The sequence below is a fragment of the Electrophorus electricus genome, chromosome 6 (genome assembly GCF_013358815.1).
Source record: "Electrophorus electricus isolate fEleEle1 chromosome 6, fEleEle1.pri, whole genome shotgun sequence".
NCBI classification, from domain to species: Eukaryota; Metazoa; Chordata; class Actinopteri; order Gymnotiformes; family Gymnotidae; genus Electrophorus; species Electrophorus electricus.
The window spans coordinates 22,959,534-22,980,922 of record NC_049540.1 but is presented as its reverse complement, the minus strand read 5'-3'; the positions used below and the strand labels follow the sequence as shown (position 1 = coordinate 22,980,922).

General features: G+C 45.7%; 1 protein-coding gene across 11 annotated transcripts in view; it reads right to left on the bottom strand.

Annotated features, from left to right (window-relative positions):
- ncam1a (neural cell adhesion molecule 1a) overlaps positions 1 to 21,389 on the bottom strand; it is a 149,937-nt gene that overhangs the window by 36,017 nt on the left and 92,531 nt on the right. For 6 of the 11 annotated variants that reach the window (XM_035526756.1, XM_035526753.1, XM_035526754.1 and 3 more), the window contains exons 2-9: positions 12,975 to 13,049; positions 12,136 to 12,345; positions 11,325 to 11,468; positions 10,219 to 10,356; positions 9,790 to 9,907; positions 8,375 to 8,535; positions 7,724 to 7,866; positions 2,228 to 2,257 (exon numbers count right to left, since the gene is read on the bottom strand). In XM_035526756.1, coding sequence (XP_035382649.1) covers positions 2,228 to 2,257; positions 7,724 to 7,866; positions 8,375 to 8,535; positions 9,790 to 9,907; positions 10,219 to 10,356; positions 11,325 to 11,468; positions 12,136 to 12,345; positions 12,975 to 13,049 — 1,019 coding nt within the window. The remainder of the gene's footprint in view (positions 1 to 2,227; positions 2,258 to 7,723; positions 7,867 to 8,374; positions 8,536 to 9,789; positions 9,908 to 10,218; positions 10,357 to 11,324; positions 11,469 to 12,135; positions 12,346 to 12,974; positions 13,050 to 21,389) is intronic. The other 5 variants (XM_035526755.1, XM_035526758.1, XM_035526760.1 and 2 more) reach the window with 1 other exon arrangement.

The window sequence follows — 21,389 nt, the reverse complement described above, 5'->3', positions numbered from 1 at the left end:
CCTGTGTGAGCTGCAGGTACGCTCGGGCCCCAGTTTCTAAAATGTTGTTTTAATTATTCACCACGTATGTGGAACAGCAAGACACCGGGACGCATCAGTAACATCCTCCTTCATTGATCGGAGGCTTATGCTGGGCCGTGGAAACAGGTGCAGGAGTCAAAGGCAGAATAAGGCGTTTCTGAAATTTACAGTGGCACTTCATTTATAAAGTGCCTGTTCAGTGGTCAGGAAGAAATGTGAGTGTGGCACAGGATGGAGTGAACGTGGCTCGGGAACCCAATCAATTCCCAAACTTGATTTAAGTTGCCGTGGCGTAGTCGCGATCGGCGGGAACGGGCAATAAATCCCCTCCAGTGCCTCCCGTACGGAGCCTGGTTAGTATGCACGGCTGTAGGCTGTGCCCCCACCCACTGCATGCTAACGGGCAGTATGCCGCGCGTGTGGCGAATAATTCCATGCGCTCTGAGCTGGCGGGAAGTTCGCATGGTGCACAGGCGCCTCCCGTTTTGTGCTGCCTGAGATGTTACAGTTAGTGATTAGCTAAACCTCAAATAAAACCACAGATTTGCCATTTTGCCACAGCTTCCTTGTGTGTCGTGACGTTCTGCAAAAAACTGGCACCAAGAGTGGGAGAGAAAGGAAAAGTGAAAGAAAGCGAGAAAGTGAGAGCGAAAATGAAAATGAAAGAGGGGTGCGCGTCTCTGTGAAAAAGGAGCTTAGAGCTTGGCTGCGTAATGCAATCATGTGCCTGTGTGCATCTTATCTCCTTTAATAGAGAACGCAGAAAGCCTCATTTTGCCCAGGCACTTTCTCATGAAAGAGCAAGCAGTCAGTGGGCTGTGGAAGGGAATAAAAACAGTATTCATTCTCCACGTCTTCACACAGCTGAAAGAATCACTCTGCTGAGTGGGGAGGGGAGAAACACCCTTTCACTTCTGTGTACCACCCCACCCCCCCACCCCCCTCCACACGTGCACATGCGGGGTGTCTGGGTGTAATGCTAGTCACACCGAGAAGCTAAAGTGAAGCGGCAAAGTCGTCTCGCGCGGACACGGTCTGAGCACAGCGCGTCCAATGTCATGTCCGACACGTCGTGACAGGATGACACCCGCCTCACACCAAAACAACAGAGGAGAGACTTCGAGTGTGGTCGCAGATGCCAAGCACAGCACGGCTCAGCGCCTCGCAGTCACCGGCTGTATGTACTCACTCCCACTCTCAGCAGGCAGAGGTTTCATAAAGGATGCTCATGATGCCTTCTGCACTCACGAATGACCCTCACTGTGGTATATATAGTGCCTACCTGTGCCTTTAAGTGACATACTGAAGACAGCATCTGTTACCAATCTCATATTCCTTAATATAGCTGAGGAGCGCTCATTGTGCTTGTACAATGCACACATTAAAGGGCCTTAAAATGTCTACCCATGATTCTGTTGATCGAGACATGAGACATGCGTGGGTGCTTGTATAATTGCAGACTTTCATCTTCAAGAGATCATGTGCTGATATCTGCCCACACGATCCATATGCATCTGAATCATTCATTATCAACTGCCGAAAACACATGAATATTTACAACAAACAAACAAGGGCTTCAGTCTTTGGTCTGCAGAGACCGACGAATGCTGGTGACGTGTGCACTCGCGCACTCACACGTTCTCCTATAGGCGCTGAGCTGCCCTGGATTTGGCTCAGGTAGAGTAATGTTAAAGTATTACGGTGGATTTGGTTACACTGCCATAGGACTGCATGTGCTTTCTAGTGCTGGTTACAGGTGTTAGTCTGTTCTCTGGTGCTGCTAGATCCTCCTCCATGAAGCCTCTATGGACTTTTTGTCTTGCGAGTCTCAGTCCTTGGAATGATTTTCTTTCAAGTCTCCTGAGAAAGTTTCTCTGAGGGCACTCAGGAGTAGGGAAAAAAAGCCAGTTCATACTCATAGAAAGGCCAGGCAGTTACTGGAAATAGTTTTTGCAGTTTTAAAGAAGATATGATAGCATCTTCACTACTTCTGAACCTAAAACCCATCAGGGAAAATAATGGGGGAGATGCCGCATATAAGAAAGAAATGACGTAGCACCGGTTTCAAAATGGGAGGGTTATTTCCTCATATGCGGACTCATGTCTGAGTGTGTGTATGAGAAGGATCCAACAACTGATGTTCTACACTAGTAATGGGTCTTTCTAGCATTAGTGACTACATGCGCTATGTGGGCATTAGCCATACCTTGTGTTTCTCAGGGCGAGTCCAAGATGCCTGCAGAGGAGAAACACAAAGAAAAGAAAAGAACACAACAAAAAAAGGCACAGAAGATCGTACATATAATCCAGCGTGCCACAGGTGTTAAAGACATGCCCAGCATACGCAAACGTTATCTGTCCTCTCAAGATCTACCAATGCCACGCTTCTGCGACCTGGCTACAGAAAACCACACATCAGACAAAGAAAAAGGATAACAAGTGGTCCAGCTTGCAGTGTAATAGGCTATAAGAAAACTGTAAAACTATAAGATTATTAAAGCCATGTTTAAGCCCTTGCAAAGAAAAAACATGCATATCCATATACTGGTTTTACACAATCTACAAAATAAAAAAAATATTAGAGCATTATTGCAAGTTTTATTTTTAGAAAATTAAAAATTAAAATAACTGATTACACAAAAAGGGGAAATAGCTGATCTGTCATTCAAAGGGCTGATTTTATTGAGAAGTAAGACTGGCTCAAAGTCATGTAATGTGTTCAATCCCTTAATTCCTTGCATCATTTTCACCACTGATCTTTATGGACATATACATTATTACATGCTGCCATATTACTGACATCCTGAGTGTTTCAGGCAAAATTAGTGTCAGTATTAACAACACACAACATAACATGCAACATTATCCCATCCATTACAAGTGCATGCAGGCTATAGCCACTGTAATCTGCACCGCAAGTTCTCCAAGAATGCCATTTGCACTCGATCCTCTTCTCTTCCAAGCCCATACAACTACAGTGGGTTTTATTTCTACCACCGGCTCCCTGCAATGATGAAATAAGCCCATTTCAGAGAGTTGCGTGGATGAGAGATGTGTTAGCTTGGATGAGGTGTGGCTCAGGCAGCTAGTGAGAGGACTCGGACCTTCCTCTGGGGCCGGCAGGGATGGACCAAGCACAAGGCAACCGACTGCCTGGGCCCGTGCCGCTTGCTAGCCCTCGAGACGCCGCAGCAGTGATAGAGCTGCTCAATAATTAACCATTAACAAATGAATTATGGAAGAAATGCTCCACCCCTGCCGGTACAGATGGAGCGCGATAAAGTGGGGAAAGCTCGGCACGACTTGTTCAATAACAACTCCATTCATCACCCTGATTCAAATGGAGATGACGCCGATCCTGATCAACGCATTAATTTAGTCGATACACCATCCGTCAGGCACCATTACACGGCACCTTATCGGGACCCGTCTCTCCATATGACTCCGAGGGGCCTGGAATTCTTTCCAGAGGACAGTGATGAGTGGCTTTCGCCGGACTTCTTTATATGTGAGTCATTGTCTAGCCAAAATCAATCAAGCACCTCTGTTATGGAAAATGTACAGTTACAAATCTGCGTACGCACAATGCCGCTCTCTTGCAGATTTTAATCTGCACAGGTGATAAATTAAAAGTACACGCTTATGGGGAGTGAGTACAAATGTCAGTACTCCTTGGCGGCTGGTGATGAGCCGACTATGACCCGGTGAGGCTGGCGGGCTTGTGCTGGGTGACCGCAGCCCCCTCTTCCAGCCTCTGCCGCAGTGCTGAAAGGAGAACAACAAAGGCTAAGAAGCATCACAGCTCGCTCTCTCAGGTGCAATCTTCACACAAGCATCAGCAGGCCCACCGTAGCCTTTGCAAAATTATTTAGGTGACTGGGTTAGACAGGGCAAAGCTTGTCAAAAGGACTCAAACAAAGCACTTTTCCATGTTGCACAACGTGCGATGGACTGGAAGGTCCACTGGATTAGGCCTTGGGTGCAGACTACAGCGGCTTAGAGCTCATGCTGTACAGGAGGAAGGAAAGAGCACGGCTCGGTCGCTACGGATTTAGAGCACACACCTCATCTCAGCCGCTTTATTTCACTGGTGTGACGTTTATAGTGCATGTGTTGGTTTCATTATTGATCGCTTCTCAGGTCATCAGGGCTTAAAGCGCTGTGCTTCTCCTTCTCACCACTGTGCACGCTACATGTGTTCACACGCCGGACGGAGCTTGGCCAGAACCCTGGCTTTCAGCACCTCTAACGAGAGATAGTGCCAGCTTGTAATTGGACTTTTATAAGTGACCTTTGGTGATGCCGGGTGAATACAAGGAAACAGGCCTGAACTGAAAGGAATGAAGCACCACTCAACCAGGGGTTTCTGTCGCCCAGCTAGTGGGCTAGCTCCACCCCACTATTCCTGTCCACCCACTATGGAGAAGCTGAACAGGGACTGGGTTCTGACTAGGGAGGCTCTTGGTCCAGACGGAACAAGAAGAAGCACGACACAGGAAGTTAATGCTGCAGCACCCGCCTTCTCGAGAGTGACTGAGTCACACGGGAAGAAACAACCCAGTGGAACACCAGTAAAAAATGAATGAAACAGCAGACCTCCCAGTGAATATGCCGTTACCTAGTTTCTGTGCACTTTTGCACTGGAGCTATATATAGCCACCTATCTACTCAGAACAGGCAATTCAAGACAACATTTACATGAACAGGTAATCTCCATAGGCTTCTCATTCTAGATATGCATGAAAGGTGAAGATACCTTTTTATATCAGTAGCAGCCCTCTCTGAACCAGCCATTCTATCCTATTTCAGGGGTTGGACATATAGTATGAATAAAGTCAGAGTCTTCGTGAGTTAGTCTGTCTATGCAGATAAAGCACTTCTGCCTGGCTAAGATATAACACCCGCAATTTCCCGCTTTGTCTGAGGTAACTATGCATTTCTGACTTTTGGCAGCGGAATGTTGTGATAGAAAATTATAAACACATGAAAAATTACAGACCAGGAGAGCCGTAGCCATGGTGATTATGACCCATATTAATATGCTCACTTTCCACTCCAAACACAATGTTTTTGATCAAATCATTACACACTATTCATATTCAAATGGAATCATATACAATCATCTGCATGTATATTAGAACAGGAGGGTTATAAATACCTTAGCTCATAAACACCCTCCTGAGAACATTTCAAACCAACTATAATCATTTCGTTTTCAAAGTGTAGTGTTGCATATGCCATTGAAACAAGCGTCTCTGATGTTTTAAGAAAGCGCTACATTAAAAAGGAAACAAAAACACCCTTAATTGTATGCAGCAGATCCGTGTAAGCTCTCATAACAAGATTATCTTTTTAAACAAGCACGGCATGTCAGATTAGCTGAAGGCTGAACGATTTGAAGAAAATACCTAATTGTGATTTTTCTGACCAACTCCAATTATTTTCAGATGTTCTATGAAGGTTTGGATTCATGGCTCTGAAGTATCATGCACATACAAAGCATATATGTATATATATCTTGTTCCTACACAAAAAGATTCATTGATGCAGTTTCTACTGTTGCTTATTTAAAGTGTGCTATAAGATATTGCAACTGTCACGGTGCACTAGGCACCATGCTCGAGGGACACGCCCACACGCACGCGCGCACGCACACACACACGCGCGCACACACACACGCACGCACGCACGCTTGCACGCACACACACACACGCACGCACAAGGACACACGCGTACACACACACGTGCGCACACACACGCGCACACACACACTGCACCCACTCCCAGTCACCTGATTATTGACTGCTTGCACCTGTGTCTAGTTTGTCTCCTTTGCGTTCTCCCTTTGTTGAAAGCCCAGAGGAACACGCGTCCAGTGCTACATGTTACTCCTCCGTGCTGCCTGCGATGGACGCTGCGTCGCTATGCCTCAAGAGTTGCCTTTTTCCTTTTGTTTCTGCTCGCCGCAGTGCTTGTTATTTTTGCTTCAATGGATTATAAAGACACTCGCAGCCCCTCCACCCCCCACCGACGTCACACCAACTATTTTACAAGACTTTCAAAAAAAAAGAAATCTAGTAAATCTTAAGAATCTTGCTGAGAATATTTACAACATTGTTACAATGTGCAATTAAAATCTCTTGATATTTTGAAAACTATGTTCTTTCTAAATTATGTATCCGATTTGAAATAGATTACTGTTTAGTCAATCCTTAACCTAAGGACAATAATCCCAGACAGCAGCTTCAAAAAGCAGGCACAGATGTACTGTTTAGTACTGCTCATGGCCCTACAGACAGTAGGGACTGTGATACTCATTTCAAAGCAATGGACCAGTTGTCATTTTCTTCTGGCATCCTGATAAGACAGCCCCGCTCAGTAGAAAATGCAACCATCGTGGCCTTCAATAAAAGCAATATGGCTAGAAGTGAGTTTCTTTCCTTTGACATCACCTACTGAAATTGTAGGCTAGCTCAGGAGAAATGCACACACACAAACAGACACACACACACACACACACTCACACAGACACCTATATGAAACGACAGGCTAGCTCAGTAGAAACACACAAGAAAAACAAAACAAAACAAAACCCAGGAAGCAATCTGGTGGAGTATTACAACTCTAACAGCACCTCTTAAGGTGGCCAAGCCCAGATGAAAACATGGCGTCTATCTCCTCCCTGCAGTCCAGCCTCAGCAGCTGCACCTGAGGCAGGGTCAGGCACTTTCAGCAGTGACCAGGACACAGGAGGCCGGGACCCGGCTCCAGCACGCCAGCCGTCTCGCCCATCCCAGTAATCCACATGCAAAAGGATGGGGCGACACACGGTCTACCTTTCACCGGCGGGGGATTAGGGAGGGTGGGAATGGAAGCCAGCGCTACGCAGACGAGAGCTGCACCTCTGATAAGGCTGGCGCAAGGCGCAGAGGGGACACACGGACAAGCTCGGACATTAATCTCAGGGAAATAAATGACAAAATAAATAAACAAATTGCTTCCTAACTTATCGGCTCTGGCCGTGCACAGCTGCACGGCTGAGCCTTCCGGCAGCTTCCGTGCTCTTAGCTGGATCTATATGCCCAGTCAGTGTGTTTAAATGCAACTCACAATTAAACTACCTGATGCCGATTCAGTTCAGGAGGAACAGATGGACACTGTTATTTTTGACATGGTTTCAGAGGAAAAAAACAAGATGGATGGAAAAAAGATGTTGGGAAAGAGGAGAAAGGGCAGAAAAATAAAGTGATTAAATCTAATCTATATTTAGACTTAGACAGACAGATAGACATAAACAGAAAGATAGATAGACAGCTGGATGGATGGATAGGTAGATAGATGAATAGATGGACAGTCAAGGTAATTCAGCCATACCCCAACAGAATAACTAAATGAGGAGGGTTTTGAACTCTTTAGGTCACTGAAGAGAGCAACACTCAGACCTCATGTTTACCTGTCATGGATCTGCAAGGAAACATATCTTCACAATACTGCTTATGAGAACTGATCTGACTGATCTGAATTCATATCAAAGAATAGGTCCAAAGATCAAGAAGGCTCTGCTAAATGTAATCCCCTGGCTTCACGTGGCGAGGAATATCATAGCCTGCATAATACAGTATAATGTATAGCAAGTGTACTTGCTAGATGACCTTGCTGTGACCTCACATCCTCTGAACCCCGACACTCCCGGCCCCAGCACCTGTTCTCCCTCGCTGAAGACCCGTCGGCCGAAGCTCCACACGATGCTGGGGGTGGGGTCACCCGTAGCCTCGCAGGTCAGCGTGATCTGCTCCTCCAGCTCTGATGCTGTTTGGTTCTCCAAGAACGTGATCTTGGGTTGTACTGCAGGGACATACACACACACATACACACGCACGCACACATGCACGCACACACACACACACACACACACACACACAGACTCAGACTCAGGACCAAGCATTTTCACACTGCACAGGGAGTATTGATTATCTATGTGAAACTGTTGAGCACATGCAGTCCTGGCAATACAAGACACTGATCTTAGCTCGTTACGCTAGAAAACACACACAAGTGTAGTCCACTTGTCTTTCAATATTTAATCATCACATTATTGTTCATTTACTGGCTTAATGACTGCTCCTTATTTAACTACCTTCATTTTTGACACCACAAACGCTCATTCACTTCCAGTTTATTCTTTAAAATTGCTTGAGACTTGTGCAGATTTTACAAGATAAAGTGATAACATCACCAAAGGACCGATGTTAAAAACTCACTCAGGATGACAACCTCAAATACCCTTCATCACTTCTAATTTGAGTCCTCCTGCTGAGCTGGGGTCACTGGGGGACGCCTGTCCGCCCCTTACCGAACACGTTCAGGCTGATCTCCTCCTGCTTCTCGCCAGCTTTGTTGCGAGCGATGCAGATGTAATCTCCTTCATCCACTTTCTTCACGTCTTTGATGGTCAGTTCGGAGCCGTCCTCGTTCAGACTGTACTTTTCCTCGGCCTCCAGCACCACATTATTACTGTGTCACAAAGCAGGAGAGAGAGAGAGAAAGAGAGAGGCAGGGAGAGGAGGAGACAGAGAATCAGAGAGAGAGACAGACAGACAGTTCTTACATCTTCCCTACATTTCCTCTTTGGCCTTCATGCTCTCTCTACCTCTGCATCATCGATGTGTTTTCCTTTCCCTTTTCCCCCTAAATACTAGGCGCAGAAGAAAAGGCTGCTATGAAAAGAATTCCTTCTTCCACAGATTCAGACCATGAAAGAAAGAAGGAGAGAGAGGGAGGGAAGAAGAGAGAGAGAGAGAGAGAGAGAGAGAGAGAGAGAGCACTGGGGCGGCACAATATATTGTTTGATGATCATTATCGCAATATGCCTTTGTGATACTGATATCACAGAAGGTCAAAATATGTAAATGAGCCCTTTAACAAATCACTACATTTTTTATGGTGTACTCTGAGCATCCTGACCAATCGCAGATGCTTATGATACACGTCTGATCCACAAGGGTTTGATGAATCACTGCATTCATGTGACAGAACAAATGTAAATCGTTTTGGTCAAAATAATGTGGTCTTTAACCATAACAGAATAAGGGTACAATGTGTTTGTTGCAGATTGTAGGCATATTATATTAGCAGTCTGCAGCAGCAGAAGGAAAAAGGAAGAGGGGGCTCATTTGGTTTGTCATGCTTCCTTGTTTGCCACTGTGATTGCTCTGCTCTGAGCCACAAGTGCCATTAAAGATGTCCAGAGGCACTAAAAATGAAGATGATTTCTTGCGCTTTGCTTCCCAGAGGAATTCTGCCTCTCTCCCCAAACTCTATTTCGCGGTTGTCCCGAATGACCACCATACTACAGCTCGGCGAGCAGCGAGAGAACATAAAGGAGGTTTCAGGGAGCAAGTCCAGGCACCTCCTCTGATCCTCTGGTTTCGATCTCCTCTCATAACACCCTCCAATGCCTGACCCCACTGTGCAAGCCTAAGGGGGCCCGAGTGCAGAGGATTTTTAGGCCAGGGCAATGCAGACGGCTGCCAGATGTCTCAGCTAACCAGAGCTGTAAGACTGCACAGTTCAGGTTTAAAATATAGAAATCCACCTCAGGATTTTGTTCCAACCATCTAGATTTGCTAATTAGCTCAGGCCAACGGATTTGTTGTCCAGATAAGTGAAATCGATGGCATGCCAGGACCTTAACCTTTTCAATTAAACACCTATGCAGCATGGCTGAATGAAGTAATGCTTCAGTGAGGCTAGCGAGGGGCTGCTTACCGTGCCCACGTGACCATGGGCTCTGGGTAGCCATCCGCGTAGCATGCCAGCATCACGGCGTGCCCGATATCAGCAGTGGCATTGAGCTCAGCGTAACGGGTCCGGATGCTAGGCAGTACTGAGAGAGTGAGGGAGGGAGGGAGGGAGGGAGGGAGGAAGAGAGAGAGACATAAAGAGTTAGACAAGAGTGAAATATAGAGTGAAATATAGGGCACATCTGTTCAAGCACTATATATAGCATGCAGGTCAATATGGAATACTCAGATGCTCAGACCTAGCAATGTCTAGCATATCCTGTAATTGACTATTACTGGTAATCGAGAGTTGGGGGGGTATTGATGGTACCATGCTGCTGCCCCCACCATCCCTACAACAGGCAAAAATGAACACGTTGGGAAGCCGGTGGTGGCGCAACCAACCGGCCCTCACCGTTGACGATGACCTTGATGAACCGGAAGTCGATCTCTCCTCGGGCCCTGTTGCGTCCCTCGCATGTGTACTCGCCCTCGTCTGTCTTCTTAATGCCACGGATCTGCAGGTGGTTGCTGCCGAGCACCTTGAAGCGCACTGAGGGCGGCGGGGTAGAGGGGGAGAAGGTGCAGAAGCACAATGAGTCAGTAATTGCTCTTCTGTGAGATAAGGAGACCACGCTAACGAGCCCCTCATTATGTGCCGATTGGCTGAACGAGACGGCGGCGCACTTCAGCCCGCGTCCTTTCCCCAGTGTGAGCGCTTCTTTATGACCGCGCCATATCAGCAGTGCTGTCTAGATTTCCTCCTCACAGTAAAGTAGGCATAAAAAAATAACACTGCCTCCGTTAACCCGGCAGTTGTTGTAGTAAAACAATAATGATACACCCAGAAGAGGAGAACGCACGGAATCCCCCGAGGGACAATAACAAAGAGTCGGGGTGCTTCGCCTCAGAGCGGTTCTCAGGAAGTTCGGCTTCTGAAGCCCTGAAGAGGTTAACTGCAGATATGTGGAAAATGGGTTATTTACATATCGCCATTTGCGTTTCCAACTCTGCTAAAATTTGGGGTTTTTGAAGTGACAAACCCATCCACTAGCAGACTCCGGAGATCATGGCTGGTGATGCAGGGCTGTGGTCAGCCTATGTGCCTCTCAGCGGTCGGTGGAGAAGGAGCACTCCCGGGGTTAAAATAGCTCTGTCCAAAGCAAAGCTCGCACAAACAAACAGAGCAGCTAGAGCAGTGCTCAGTGCCTGTGTGGCTGCTCCGTATGAAAACATCATGACCACAGAAAGCTGCTCCTCCTGACAGTTTCTATTTCTCTTAATAAGATGGGAAGCTTCAATTTCACGCTGCTTCCTGCATGTCAGAGCCGGCGAGGGTGCGGGCATGCACATTGGGGGGGGGGGGGGGTTGGTGGGTGTGTTGGCTGACAGGGAGAACAGATAAAGACAAAAGAAAAGAAGAATGTGAAAATGAGAGAGAGAGAGTATGAGAGGGAGGCAGAGAGTAAGGAGGTGGGGGCGGGAATCGAGGGAGAAAGAGGAAGATTGAGTGAATCTCACCATCTTTCTCTAGCTGAATTGGGGCCCTCCGGTATTTCCAGATGATAGTGGGTGGTGGTGAGCTGATGACATCACAGACAATCTCTGCATCATCTCCCTCGTTGAACTCTTGAGGGGAAGGGGCATTCTGGATAGTGAGCTTTTCTGGAAGAAAGAATGAGCAATATGCCAAGCATACAAATGAGTGTATGCACGTATAGTTCATTGAGGATTCCATCTCATGCAGAGTACCCATAACACGGAGTGTGGTGATGGGCAGTGTCTGGTGTTCTCTCCTGGCTCAGTGCACAGGAGCCGTCCTGAGCCCAGACAGAACATGGCTACTAATCAAAGAGCGTGAGAAAGCCCGACAGCCCGAAGAGGCTCCACACTGGTCTGTCCGCTCTCAGATTAGAAACAGCGCTGGCTCCGTTTCCTCCTCGTGCTCAATGAACACATGCAAAACATAACACATGATATGCTTCCTTTTGAACCAGAGATGTAGTTTCACCTGCTGAGAATCTACAGAACACACTGCAAACTGGAACACAACCTCCATCTTAAACCCCCAGCTTCTTATTTAACGTAAGGATCTGAAGGCGTATAATACACTAACTACTGTGAATTAATCAGTAACTACACTGAAAGCAATTTGAAAGGCAAGTAGTTACAACACTTGAGGAATGAGAGGGAGTTTAAGGGTTTGCTGACACTTGAATCTAGTCCAGGTTCATGTTACATTGTTTTGCAACTCGCACCTTGAATATAAGGGAACGATTTCAGACAACAGTATCCGAAACGGGAGAAAGACAGCGGCGAGGCCGTCACTCACGGTAGATCTTCACGTTGACTGTGGCTTCACTCTCCATGTCTCCCTCGCGGGCCACGCACTTGTAGATGCCGGCGTTGTCCACGGTGGCGCTGTAGATGGTGAGAGTGGACGAGGTCTCATCGTTGCGGCTCACACTGATGTCCTGCCGGTTGGGGAGCAGCTTCTCGCCGCTGGGAGCGAACCAGTCTATGTCCTTAACACTACCCACCACTGGCAGCGCGCAGACAGAGAAAAGACCCGGCCAAACACATGGTCAGCACGCCAGCTCCAAGGCAGCCGGCCAAAAAGCAGACAGACGTGTAACTGCCCAGCTTCTCTCCTTTAACGTTTAAATGTGCATGGCCCAGTTCTAGTACTATTGATCCCTATTGAGCCTCGAGTGTGAGTGGGAGATGAGGTCATGCATGCTTAAAATATATTTACTCATATAATATAAAGACATAGTTGAATGAAACTACTTTTAAGGTCTTTCGCACACTTTTCTACCCTTTGATGTCTGAAGGAAGAGCAAAGCAAAACCATCCTCCTCTGAATATTTCAGGTGTTTCTCATACATAATAGAATAAAAGTTGACTCTGCCCTTCTTTGAGTATTTTCTGCAACTGATGTAGTGCATGTGAAACACTATCCACAAACTGGATGGAGAGAAGCTGTGGGTGCTAACCTTCTGACGTTAACCAACTGCACATGCAGGCAGACCCCCAACATGGGCTTGGTCAGTTCCCCCTCCACTGGCTGCGATCCAGGGGGCCAGACATGGCAGCAGTGGAGGTGCAGGAGCTTTAGGGCTGACCCAAGGGCCCCTGCTTTGCGTCATCACAGAGATGGTGCCCACCTACCTTCACAAAGAAAGAATTTGGATTCTCCAACACTGATCTCTCCGTGGGGTGGTGTGATCTCCACCTGCAGGGAGACTGAAAGAGAAGGGGAAGAGATAGAGAGAGACAAGGAAGAGAGGCGGAAGTGAGGAAGAGAGACAGGGTGGAGGAGGGGACAGGGAGAAGAGAGGGAGAGAAATGGGAGGAAAGGAAAGAAGGGGGAAGAGACGGAGAGAGGCGGAGGAAAATTCCAGATCACATATAAGCAGGAATCAGAACGGAATCACTCTCACTCACCTACATTACACTGAGAGCACGCCAAACTCTTCATTTTAATTAACTACTGAGATAGCTTATGTGAGATTCTAAACAAATTCTGGAAAAAAGAGATCCATATGCTACCCAGCACAGGTTATTCAGAAGGCCAACCAATTAAAACATCCTCCTGGGAATGAGGGAGCCATGGGAGGATGAGGGCCACAAGGCCATGCATTTGTGGCCCTAGAGATAACGATGTGTCAATTGTTTGCGCCTTGGCTCCTGGCCAGTCGCGGTGAGGCAGAGCCCAAGCCTCCATTTACTGAGCGAATCAGGGGAGGGGGAGGGGGTGGGGCAGGGGGTGGAGCTGAGTTAGCGGAGGCAGAGAGCAAAGTGGTGAGAAAACCTGTAACCATGGCAACCCTTGAGTATGGTCAGGACCACTTTTTGAAAAACCTCTATGTGTGGCAGACAGGTTGTTTTTACTAAATATGATGAGACTAAAATAAAGCATGGCAGCACGGCGAATGAATCCTATTATACATTTAAAACCAGCTATAGTTCACATAAAATGCCTTAATAATTACATGACATTTTCCCTTTACTTATACATGTAAAAGGTTCTTTATGATATTAAATTTGGATTTTGCAAGTTGAATATTCACATTGAAATGACCTAATTTGGGCATGCAGCTTTTATATCTTATGTATAACCTTTGATTGTAATAGTGATTTTGACAACACAAATGTCTTAGTGTATACCATAGTGTGGCTAATAACACATTTAAATATTTGTAATTAGAATATGTTATAAACATTTGTTACAACCAATATGATTTTATGAACATATGTTGCAAGTATATATATAGTCTTTTATTCCTGTTTTATAAGGTACAAGGTATTATGTAAGATGTCACGCGTTCTTATAAAAGCTTAAGCCATTCATTATAGGACATTATGCATGCCATGAGCTATCATACACCAGGAAAGCTTGAATAATATATGATGTGCATAACATTCAGAAGGAGTACAACCCTTATTTTCCAAGCCCAATTACCTGTGGGTCCTGTGATATTTCACAGCAACTCCATAAACTTCAATTTTCTCCAGTTTAATCAAAGACACCTGATGGAGATTCCTTAGTCCTCCCCTCCCCCATCCGTGCAGAGTAAGGAAGCGGAATACCATAAATCACAGCATATTAACCGCCTGAGATGAAGCTGATATATTTTCCTTCCCTTCATCGACTTGAGCCAGTGACATGAATGAGCCCCAGTCTGTCCTGGAAAGCCAGATGCTGTTTGTTCTTTTTTGCTTTACAGGAAAAATTAGAAATAAGTCGCATAAATCAAAAGTGATGACAACCAGTGTGTCACATTTTTCTCCTTCCTGCCATGCAGATCATTTGGATGAGCAATATCAGTATGATGGAGTTTATATGTGTTCATAATAAACACAAGCTCTCATCTTGTAGAGCACAAAATGTACTGCAGGTTTTGTCCCCTTCCATAGCTTTTCAATAAAACGGATGAGCAGCTCATATTATTGAGAGTGGAACTGACACTGGTACAACCCATCTACCACAGCTCTTCGCAATGAACTGCTTGGCAACGGAAATCTCGCTTGGACTTACTGCGCCTTCAATATCTCACCAAGGCTGAGTACAGACGAGAGTCATTTAACTCAGCAAGCTGTCCTTTCTGCACTTTCTCATGGGCTGCAGTCCAGCCAGGCTGTCCTAGAGTCAGCAGAGGCCCCAGGCAGGTCTGCTATTATGGCTTCATCCTGTAAAGTCTCAGGCAGGTTTGTCATTTCGCCATTATAGCTCCATCCTGCAACAGCTCTGCCATTACAGCTCCTTCCTCTGTGGACTGAACCGGCCATTGCACCACATGCCCTCAGAGCTGCTAGCTGCTCTTCCTCTGCGTTTGTTTTTGTTTATGCCAAGGAAACATATCTTTGATATTGCAGCTCTGACAGCAAGCAGAAAATTTGCAGGTTTTAGGTAAGTAATGATCTCAGCCACAGCTACTTCGGTTACAGCTAAGACCAGGAAACCTCTGTTTTTTTAACATTAAATGAAAAAACACTTGATTGCATGCCACATTACAGCAATGTAATAATACCATCTGAGCTCACTGTAACCATGCAAATTAATTTCAAAGCTAGAATTACTGGTGGCTTAAAAGTACTTCTTTCATATAACGAACACAAGCACCACCCTCGAATAAACAAGCCGGAGCTGCAGGACTTGTTTGTCTGTAGGGAAGCCTTAGAAACCTGAGAAAGGCTCGAGTCTGATTTAGACACAACACTGCCTGCTTTACATAAGAGAAGGCAGGTCTGTGGAAAAGGCACCGCAGTGACGATACTGTTTGAACTTTTTAGACTTTCTAACATGATCTCGAAGAGTGTTTGCATTGTTTCGCCTAGTGCGCACGGAAATGGTGTAAGTAAGGCTGTCCTTGCAGCGAGCATGTGGAGACAAACACAGGCGAGCAGGTGTGGATGGTAAATCGATAAGCCTAATTACAAAATACAGGCCCAGCCCTCTGCTCCTCAGGCACTGGGTGTGAGCAGACTCTCTCCTACACAGAGCACTCCTCATTCTATGAAACAGACAGTTGCCACCCCTTCCACAAACAGCTCTGGAATAAACAGCAACAGGCCTTCAATTCTCATATCATATTTTCCTACTGCCTTGAGACAAACCTGAACTCAAATCCATCAAGAGTCTCACAAACAGAGGTAGATATTCCCTTTTAATGGCCACCATTCATCATACGGAAATGAAAAAAAAAAGCTGCTCTATGCTTGGCTTATTGTCATTTATATTTTCAAAGTGTGATATACAATTAATGTCAAGATATCCTCTCTATGAGTGCATTAATCTTCAACAGCAAATGCAATCAGCTCATCTTTCATCAGTGTGTTAACATTCCACACACACGCTCACACGTGAGTTACAACTACCACACACTCTATCCATTAAACCCGTGGAGTCATGCAAATGTTCCACTGTGGGAATTAATTCATACTAATCTATAACTCTGCCAAAAGAGCCAGCCTTCAGGCTTGTGTGATCGATCCTTACATAACCGAGGCTTCGACGGAAGGTAAAAAACTAAGGAGCTTAATCAGAGTGGGTTCTGAGAGCCGGGGAAAAGATGGGCTGTCCACCTGCACTTGACATTTGATGTCAGCTTAAATCTTTCTGAACCAGATTAAAGAAATTCAATTTTTTAACTACTCTGTAAAAAAAACAAAAAAAAAACAAAACTATTTTTAAGGCAGGAATAAAGCTGCTTTAAAAAGGCAAGCTAGACAGGCCATGAAGATGAAGGAGTCCAGACAAACTCTGCTGCATGCAAGGCACTTTTCCCAGATTTAAGACTAAAATAACCACCACTAGTTCAAAATCACAGGCATAAAGTCTCTCCCAGACAGACCTAGGACATGCCAGGAAGTTTCCAGGTTCTTGTATATTCTTTTTTTGGGCCTGTCTTACAAAGGATTATGAGCTGCAAATATGCATGTTTGGCGATATATTCTCTTCAATATATTCTCAGCAAACACGCATGTTTGGTGACGTGTTCTTCAAGGGAGCAGAAAACACATAGGTTTGGTGACATATGCTCTTCTAGGGAACAGCAAACATGTAGGTTTGGTGGCATATGCTCTTCTAGGGAACAGCAAACACGTAGGTTTGGTGACATATGCTCTTCGAGGGAACAGCAAACACGTAGGTTTGGTGGCATATGCTCTTCTAGGGAACAGCAAACATGTAGGTTTGGTGGCATATGCTCTTCTAGGGAACAGCAAACATGTAGGTTTGGTGGCATATGCTCTTCTAGGGAACAGTTCCCTCTTTTAGCCTTAGTGTGCATGAGTCTAACCACCTGATTACTGAATATCTTGCTGGGTGCACAACATGGAACAGAGCACAACATGTATACCCAAGGAAGCGAACGCCTGGAAAAGTCCCGCATTCCCATCACTCCCATTTCCACCCAAAGAGAGTCTAAATAATAACACTAAATAAACAAACTAAACAATGCTTTTATTTAACATACATGTAAGCTCCTGACAGTGACACTGCTTTCTTAAAATATCATTGGATTTAACATTTTAGATCACAGTGCTTGAGTTATTCAGTGTCACAAGCCAGAATGCACCAGGAGTGGACTTGAACGAATGGCACGGTAGAACAGAAATGAAAAGATGGATAAAAGAGACATTGGAGTGAAAAGGGGAGGAGATAAAGGCAGAGGAACATTGGCAAAGGGGAGTGACTGTGATAATGGAGGAGGGGCTGAAGTGAGGGAGAAAAAGGCGGCTGCAATGAAGGGGTTTAGATAAATAGCAATGGGGTCAAGATGGGTGGGGGGGTGGAGAAGGCGTTAAGACGAAAGACTGGAGTGTAAATGAAAATGGAGGGGTTTGGATCAATAAAAGGGACATCTCCCGGATTGGCTGCAACTAAATCGGGAATGCTGGCTTCTACAGAGGAAGTTGGGAAACAGATTTGGCAGGGCCAAGATCACAGAGTGTGCATGTTTTTGTGGAGAGATGAAAGAAAGAATAGCAAGGGCGGACAGAACAGAGCTCTTGGTGTGAAACACAGGGATGTTCTATGGGTCTACAGCAGAATGTTTCTTCAGAATTGTTGGTTGTGGCATGAAAATTCAACATGAAGTCAATGGGTTTGTGTAAGACGATGGAAGGATAAAAGCAGCATAGCAGGGCTAGATAGATGAGTGCTGTCAGTATGACATGTAGTCATGTGCTTTAGATCAGCAGTTAAATCTTTATATCATGTCTGACAGCTCTAGCTTGGAAATTTGAGATGTTGTGAATTCTGTGGGTTTCTTTGAGAATGATAGAGGGATGAAAGAGAACCAGGATACCTGATGTTGCCTTAAAGACAAGAGAAGCCAGAGGGGCAAAAAAGTGAGCAGTGGGAGAATAGGAAAATGGAAAGAGGGAGTAGAGGTCGATGTTGTCAGCCATTGCTGTTGTCAAGATGACACTCATAGACATGGCATACCTCACAGGGAACTCGGCTCAAAGGAAACACATACTGCTTTAGGACCTGAAAGAGACCATCTGAGAGGTGTCTGAGGCACAGTCTCTCCCAAGCCTATTACATAACTCCATTAAGGAACATCAAAGCATCCTAGAGGGTGGGCCAGTGAGTGTGTGCGTGAGTGTGTGCGTGTGTGTGTGTGTGTGTGTGTGTGTGTGTCTGTGTGTGTCTGTGTGTGTCAGAGAGAGAACAACTCAACAAACTCATTTAAATGGCATGCTTAGACATGTAGCACTCTCCTTGTCAAACGTAACAGCTAGGCTTCATGAGGTCTAGCTTTTGAGTGCAACTGGAGCATTGTTCTCTTGGTGTAAGTAGTAGCCATTCCATAATAATATAGGCTGAACGCATTATAACAAACTGTCAAGGATAATGCGGCAGCATTATTATGCTGGCTTTTTTGTTGTTAGGAAAATGTAATTCACACAATTGAATTAACCACCAACCGATTTAAAGGTGAACAAGCTGAGTAAATGAGACTGAGCAAAGAAGTATCATTCAAACTAAAGCACAGGTAAACTCTCCATTGTGAAAAGTGGGGTGGTGTTAACGGTATGCCCTGGCTGCTTTCCACAGATGGCTATTCATAAGCAATCCCCTGCAAGCCATAGCATACTAAAGTAGCTGTCTCTTGTGTTTTTGAGGCACTAAACATTCACAATCAAACCCATACCATTAGTCACTGTCACACTCTTTACTCTCTGTGCGCACCCATATGCTTCCGTAGCACTCTCTGATGAACTACACAGGTGAGTAATTGCTGTTATTCCAACTTCAATACATAGACATGCATGCATGCCTAATTTGGGGTTGTCAGAAAAGAAGACAGGCCTTATTATATAAGAGGTCCACACCAAACTGCTGGTTCAGCCTAATACTCCAGCCCCGCATCATGGCCGTTCAGCAAGACGGCAGGCGAATTCTGCGCTATGCCTCCGCTCCCAACTCCTAAACCTTGACGTGCCACAACCCTGCCTCGTTTCCATGGATACCAGAAGACAAGGTACTCCCTCAGGCTGGCCCTCGGCTGCTCAGGGAGTGAGTGACAGTGGACGGCAGCGCGGCCCTGGGAGGAGGGGGGTTGAGAGGAACTGGGCATCATTAGCGGACTCCTCGCTTTCCCCCGGCCCTGGTGGAAGCATGTCCGTCGGCTGACCAGTCTGGTCTGGCTCCTCTGATAGCAGTGTTTCTCTCCGAATGCGCAAGCATGTGGCACCAATGCAGTGTCCTTTGGCAGACAATCCTAATGCATCTGTAATGGCCTTCTCAGCCCATACTCTATAACACCAAAGGCAAGCTGCACCAGCGAGCTCCAGGCAGTGTGTTGTGATTCAGTGCAACAGTTTAACTGCACTAAATGCAATCATAGAAGGTTACAGCAGTTTATGGAACAAAGCATCTGTGAGCCTTTTGTAGACACATTCTACTGCATAGCACAGGTAGTGAGGCCAGTGGAGGATTGTAGAAATGTTTTAACAGACAATGAGGCAAACCCAGAAGACAAATGTTATTTGCCACACATGCACACTCCTCTCTGATGGTAATTGCATTCTTGTGAGAACTATCACCTTTGTTGTGGACTATAATGCACTGCTGCCAAAAGTTTCTTTTTCTCTTTCCTCCATTTACAAAGTTGAGTGAAAACAATGGGACAGGACAGTGGCCCACTCTGAGCAATTACAAGCACTCCTACAGCTCAGTGTGTTATACTATCTACAACCAGTCTGCTGTCAGAGGCCTTCATCCCTGACTAATTGCATCAAAGGCGAGAACAAGGAAATAAAGTGCACCACTGAGAGTCTCTCTGCTAGAAGAGAGGAGTCTACAGAACCACAGCGTGAGAGGTGGGCTAATCAGTGCAGCGAATACAGGCAATAACGCACATTATAGAGATGCAAGAGAGTAGACTGAAATAAATGGAGCTTTAAAATGCAACTAATTATTTGAGATGCATTGGCTTACTTTGAAAAGTTCATAAGTGATGATGAGAGTGCTTAGATTTGCAATATATGTGGAACTCTGCAAAGCCATGCACATCCAGAAATGAAAACACTCATAAATCCACAACGCACAAACACATATACATAAAAACACCCTCATATAGGGAGAAAAGTCTCCTTGATACTGACAATCACAAGTTTAATCCAAACATGAAACACAGACATTTACGACACCGCAGAATACACATCCCAATCTGACTGGGTTTTGGAAGAATTTCACTGCCTATACTTGGATCAAACAGTTATGGCATTTGGGGCCAATATTCAAATTAGAGAGTGATCTGAACCAGAAGGGCCCCTCACCATGGCTAACCAATTGTGGGTAAATAAGTGCACATGTGCCAGAGGCCCTGGCATAGCCCAAAGCTTGGCCCCAAGGGGAAGGTCACCCGGTAGGAGCGCGCGCGCTGGCCTCCAGGGTTGTGGAGCATCAGCAGGCTTGAGATAAAGCCCTGTACACAGTCCAACACTGCCTGCCCTTGATGGAGATAGGCTTGCCGCCACGTTTGAGCTGCAGACAGATAAAGGAGCTGGAGGCACCCGTTTAGATGTCTGTCGCTGACACTGCAGTCTGTTACAGAGCAGGCCTGCTTCTCATTGTAGTTTGCACACTGGGGTCCAACAGACAAAGCACTTTGGGATGGATGGTTTGGGGCCACAGCAATTTTTAAAGGTACTTTGAAAATGCCATGCTCCTTTTTCAGTATTAACAGATAATGGTTTCCAAGTCTCCTGTCACTTAAACTCAGACTGATAATATGATGGTGTCCAGATGAATGGACTGTCGACAGTGGAAAAGAAGAGCGAGTCCATCACAGCAGCCACTTTAATCATTTAGCAGTGCTGAAACCAGCACTTCTCTTCCAGGGTCAATGGCCTCTCTCATTAGCATGGCTAATAGTTGTTCCACTTGCTTTTCAAAACAACAATTATCTTTAGCAGTTGTTCTTATTTTCCAGCTTTGAGAGTAAGCCGTCACCGCAATTCATCATTCCCACCTCCACTGTGGGACATGTCCGTCAAACAGAAGTACTCCTTGGTCACAGCCTTGTGCTGCCCTGCTGTGCTTTCCTCTCTGAAAAACACAGGTTT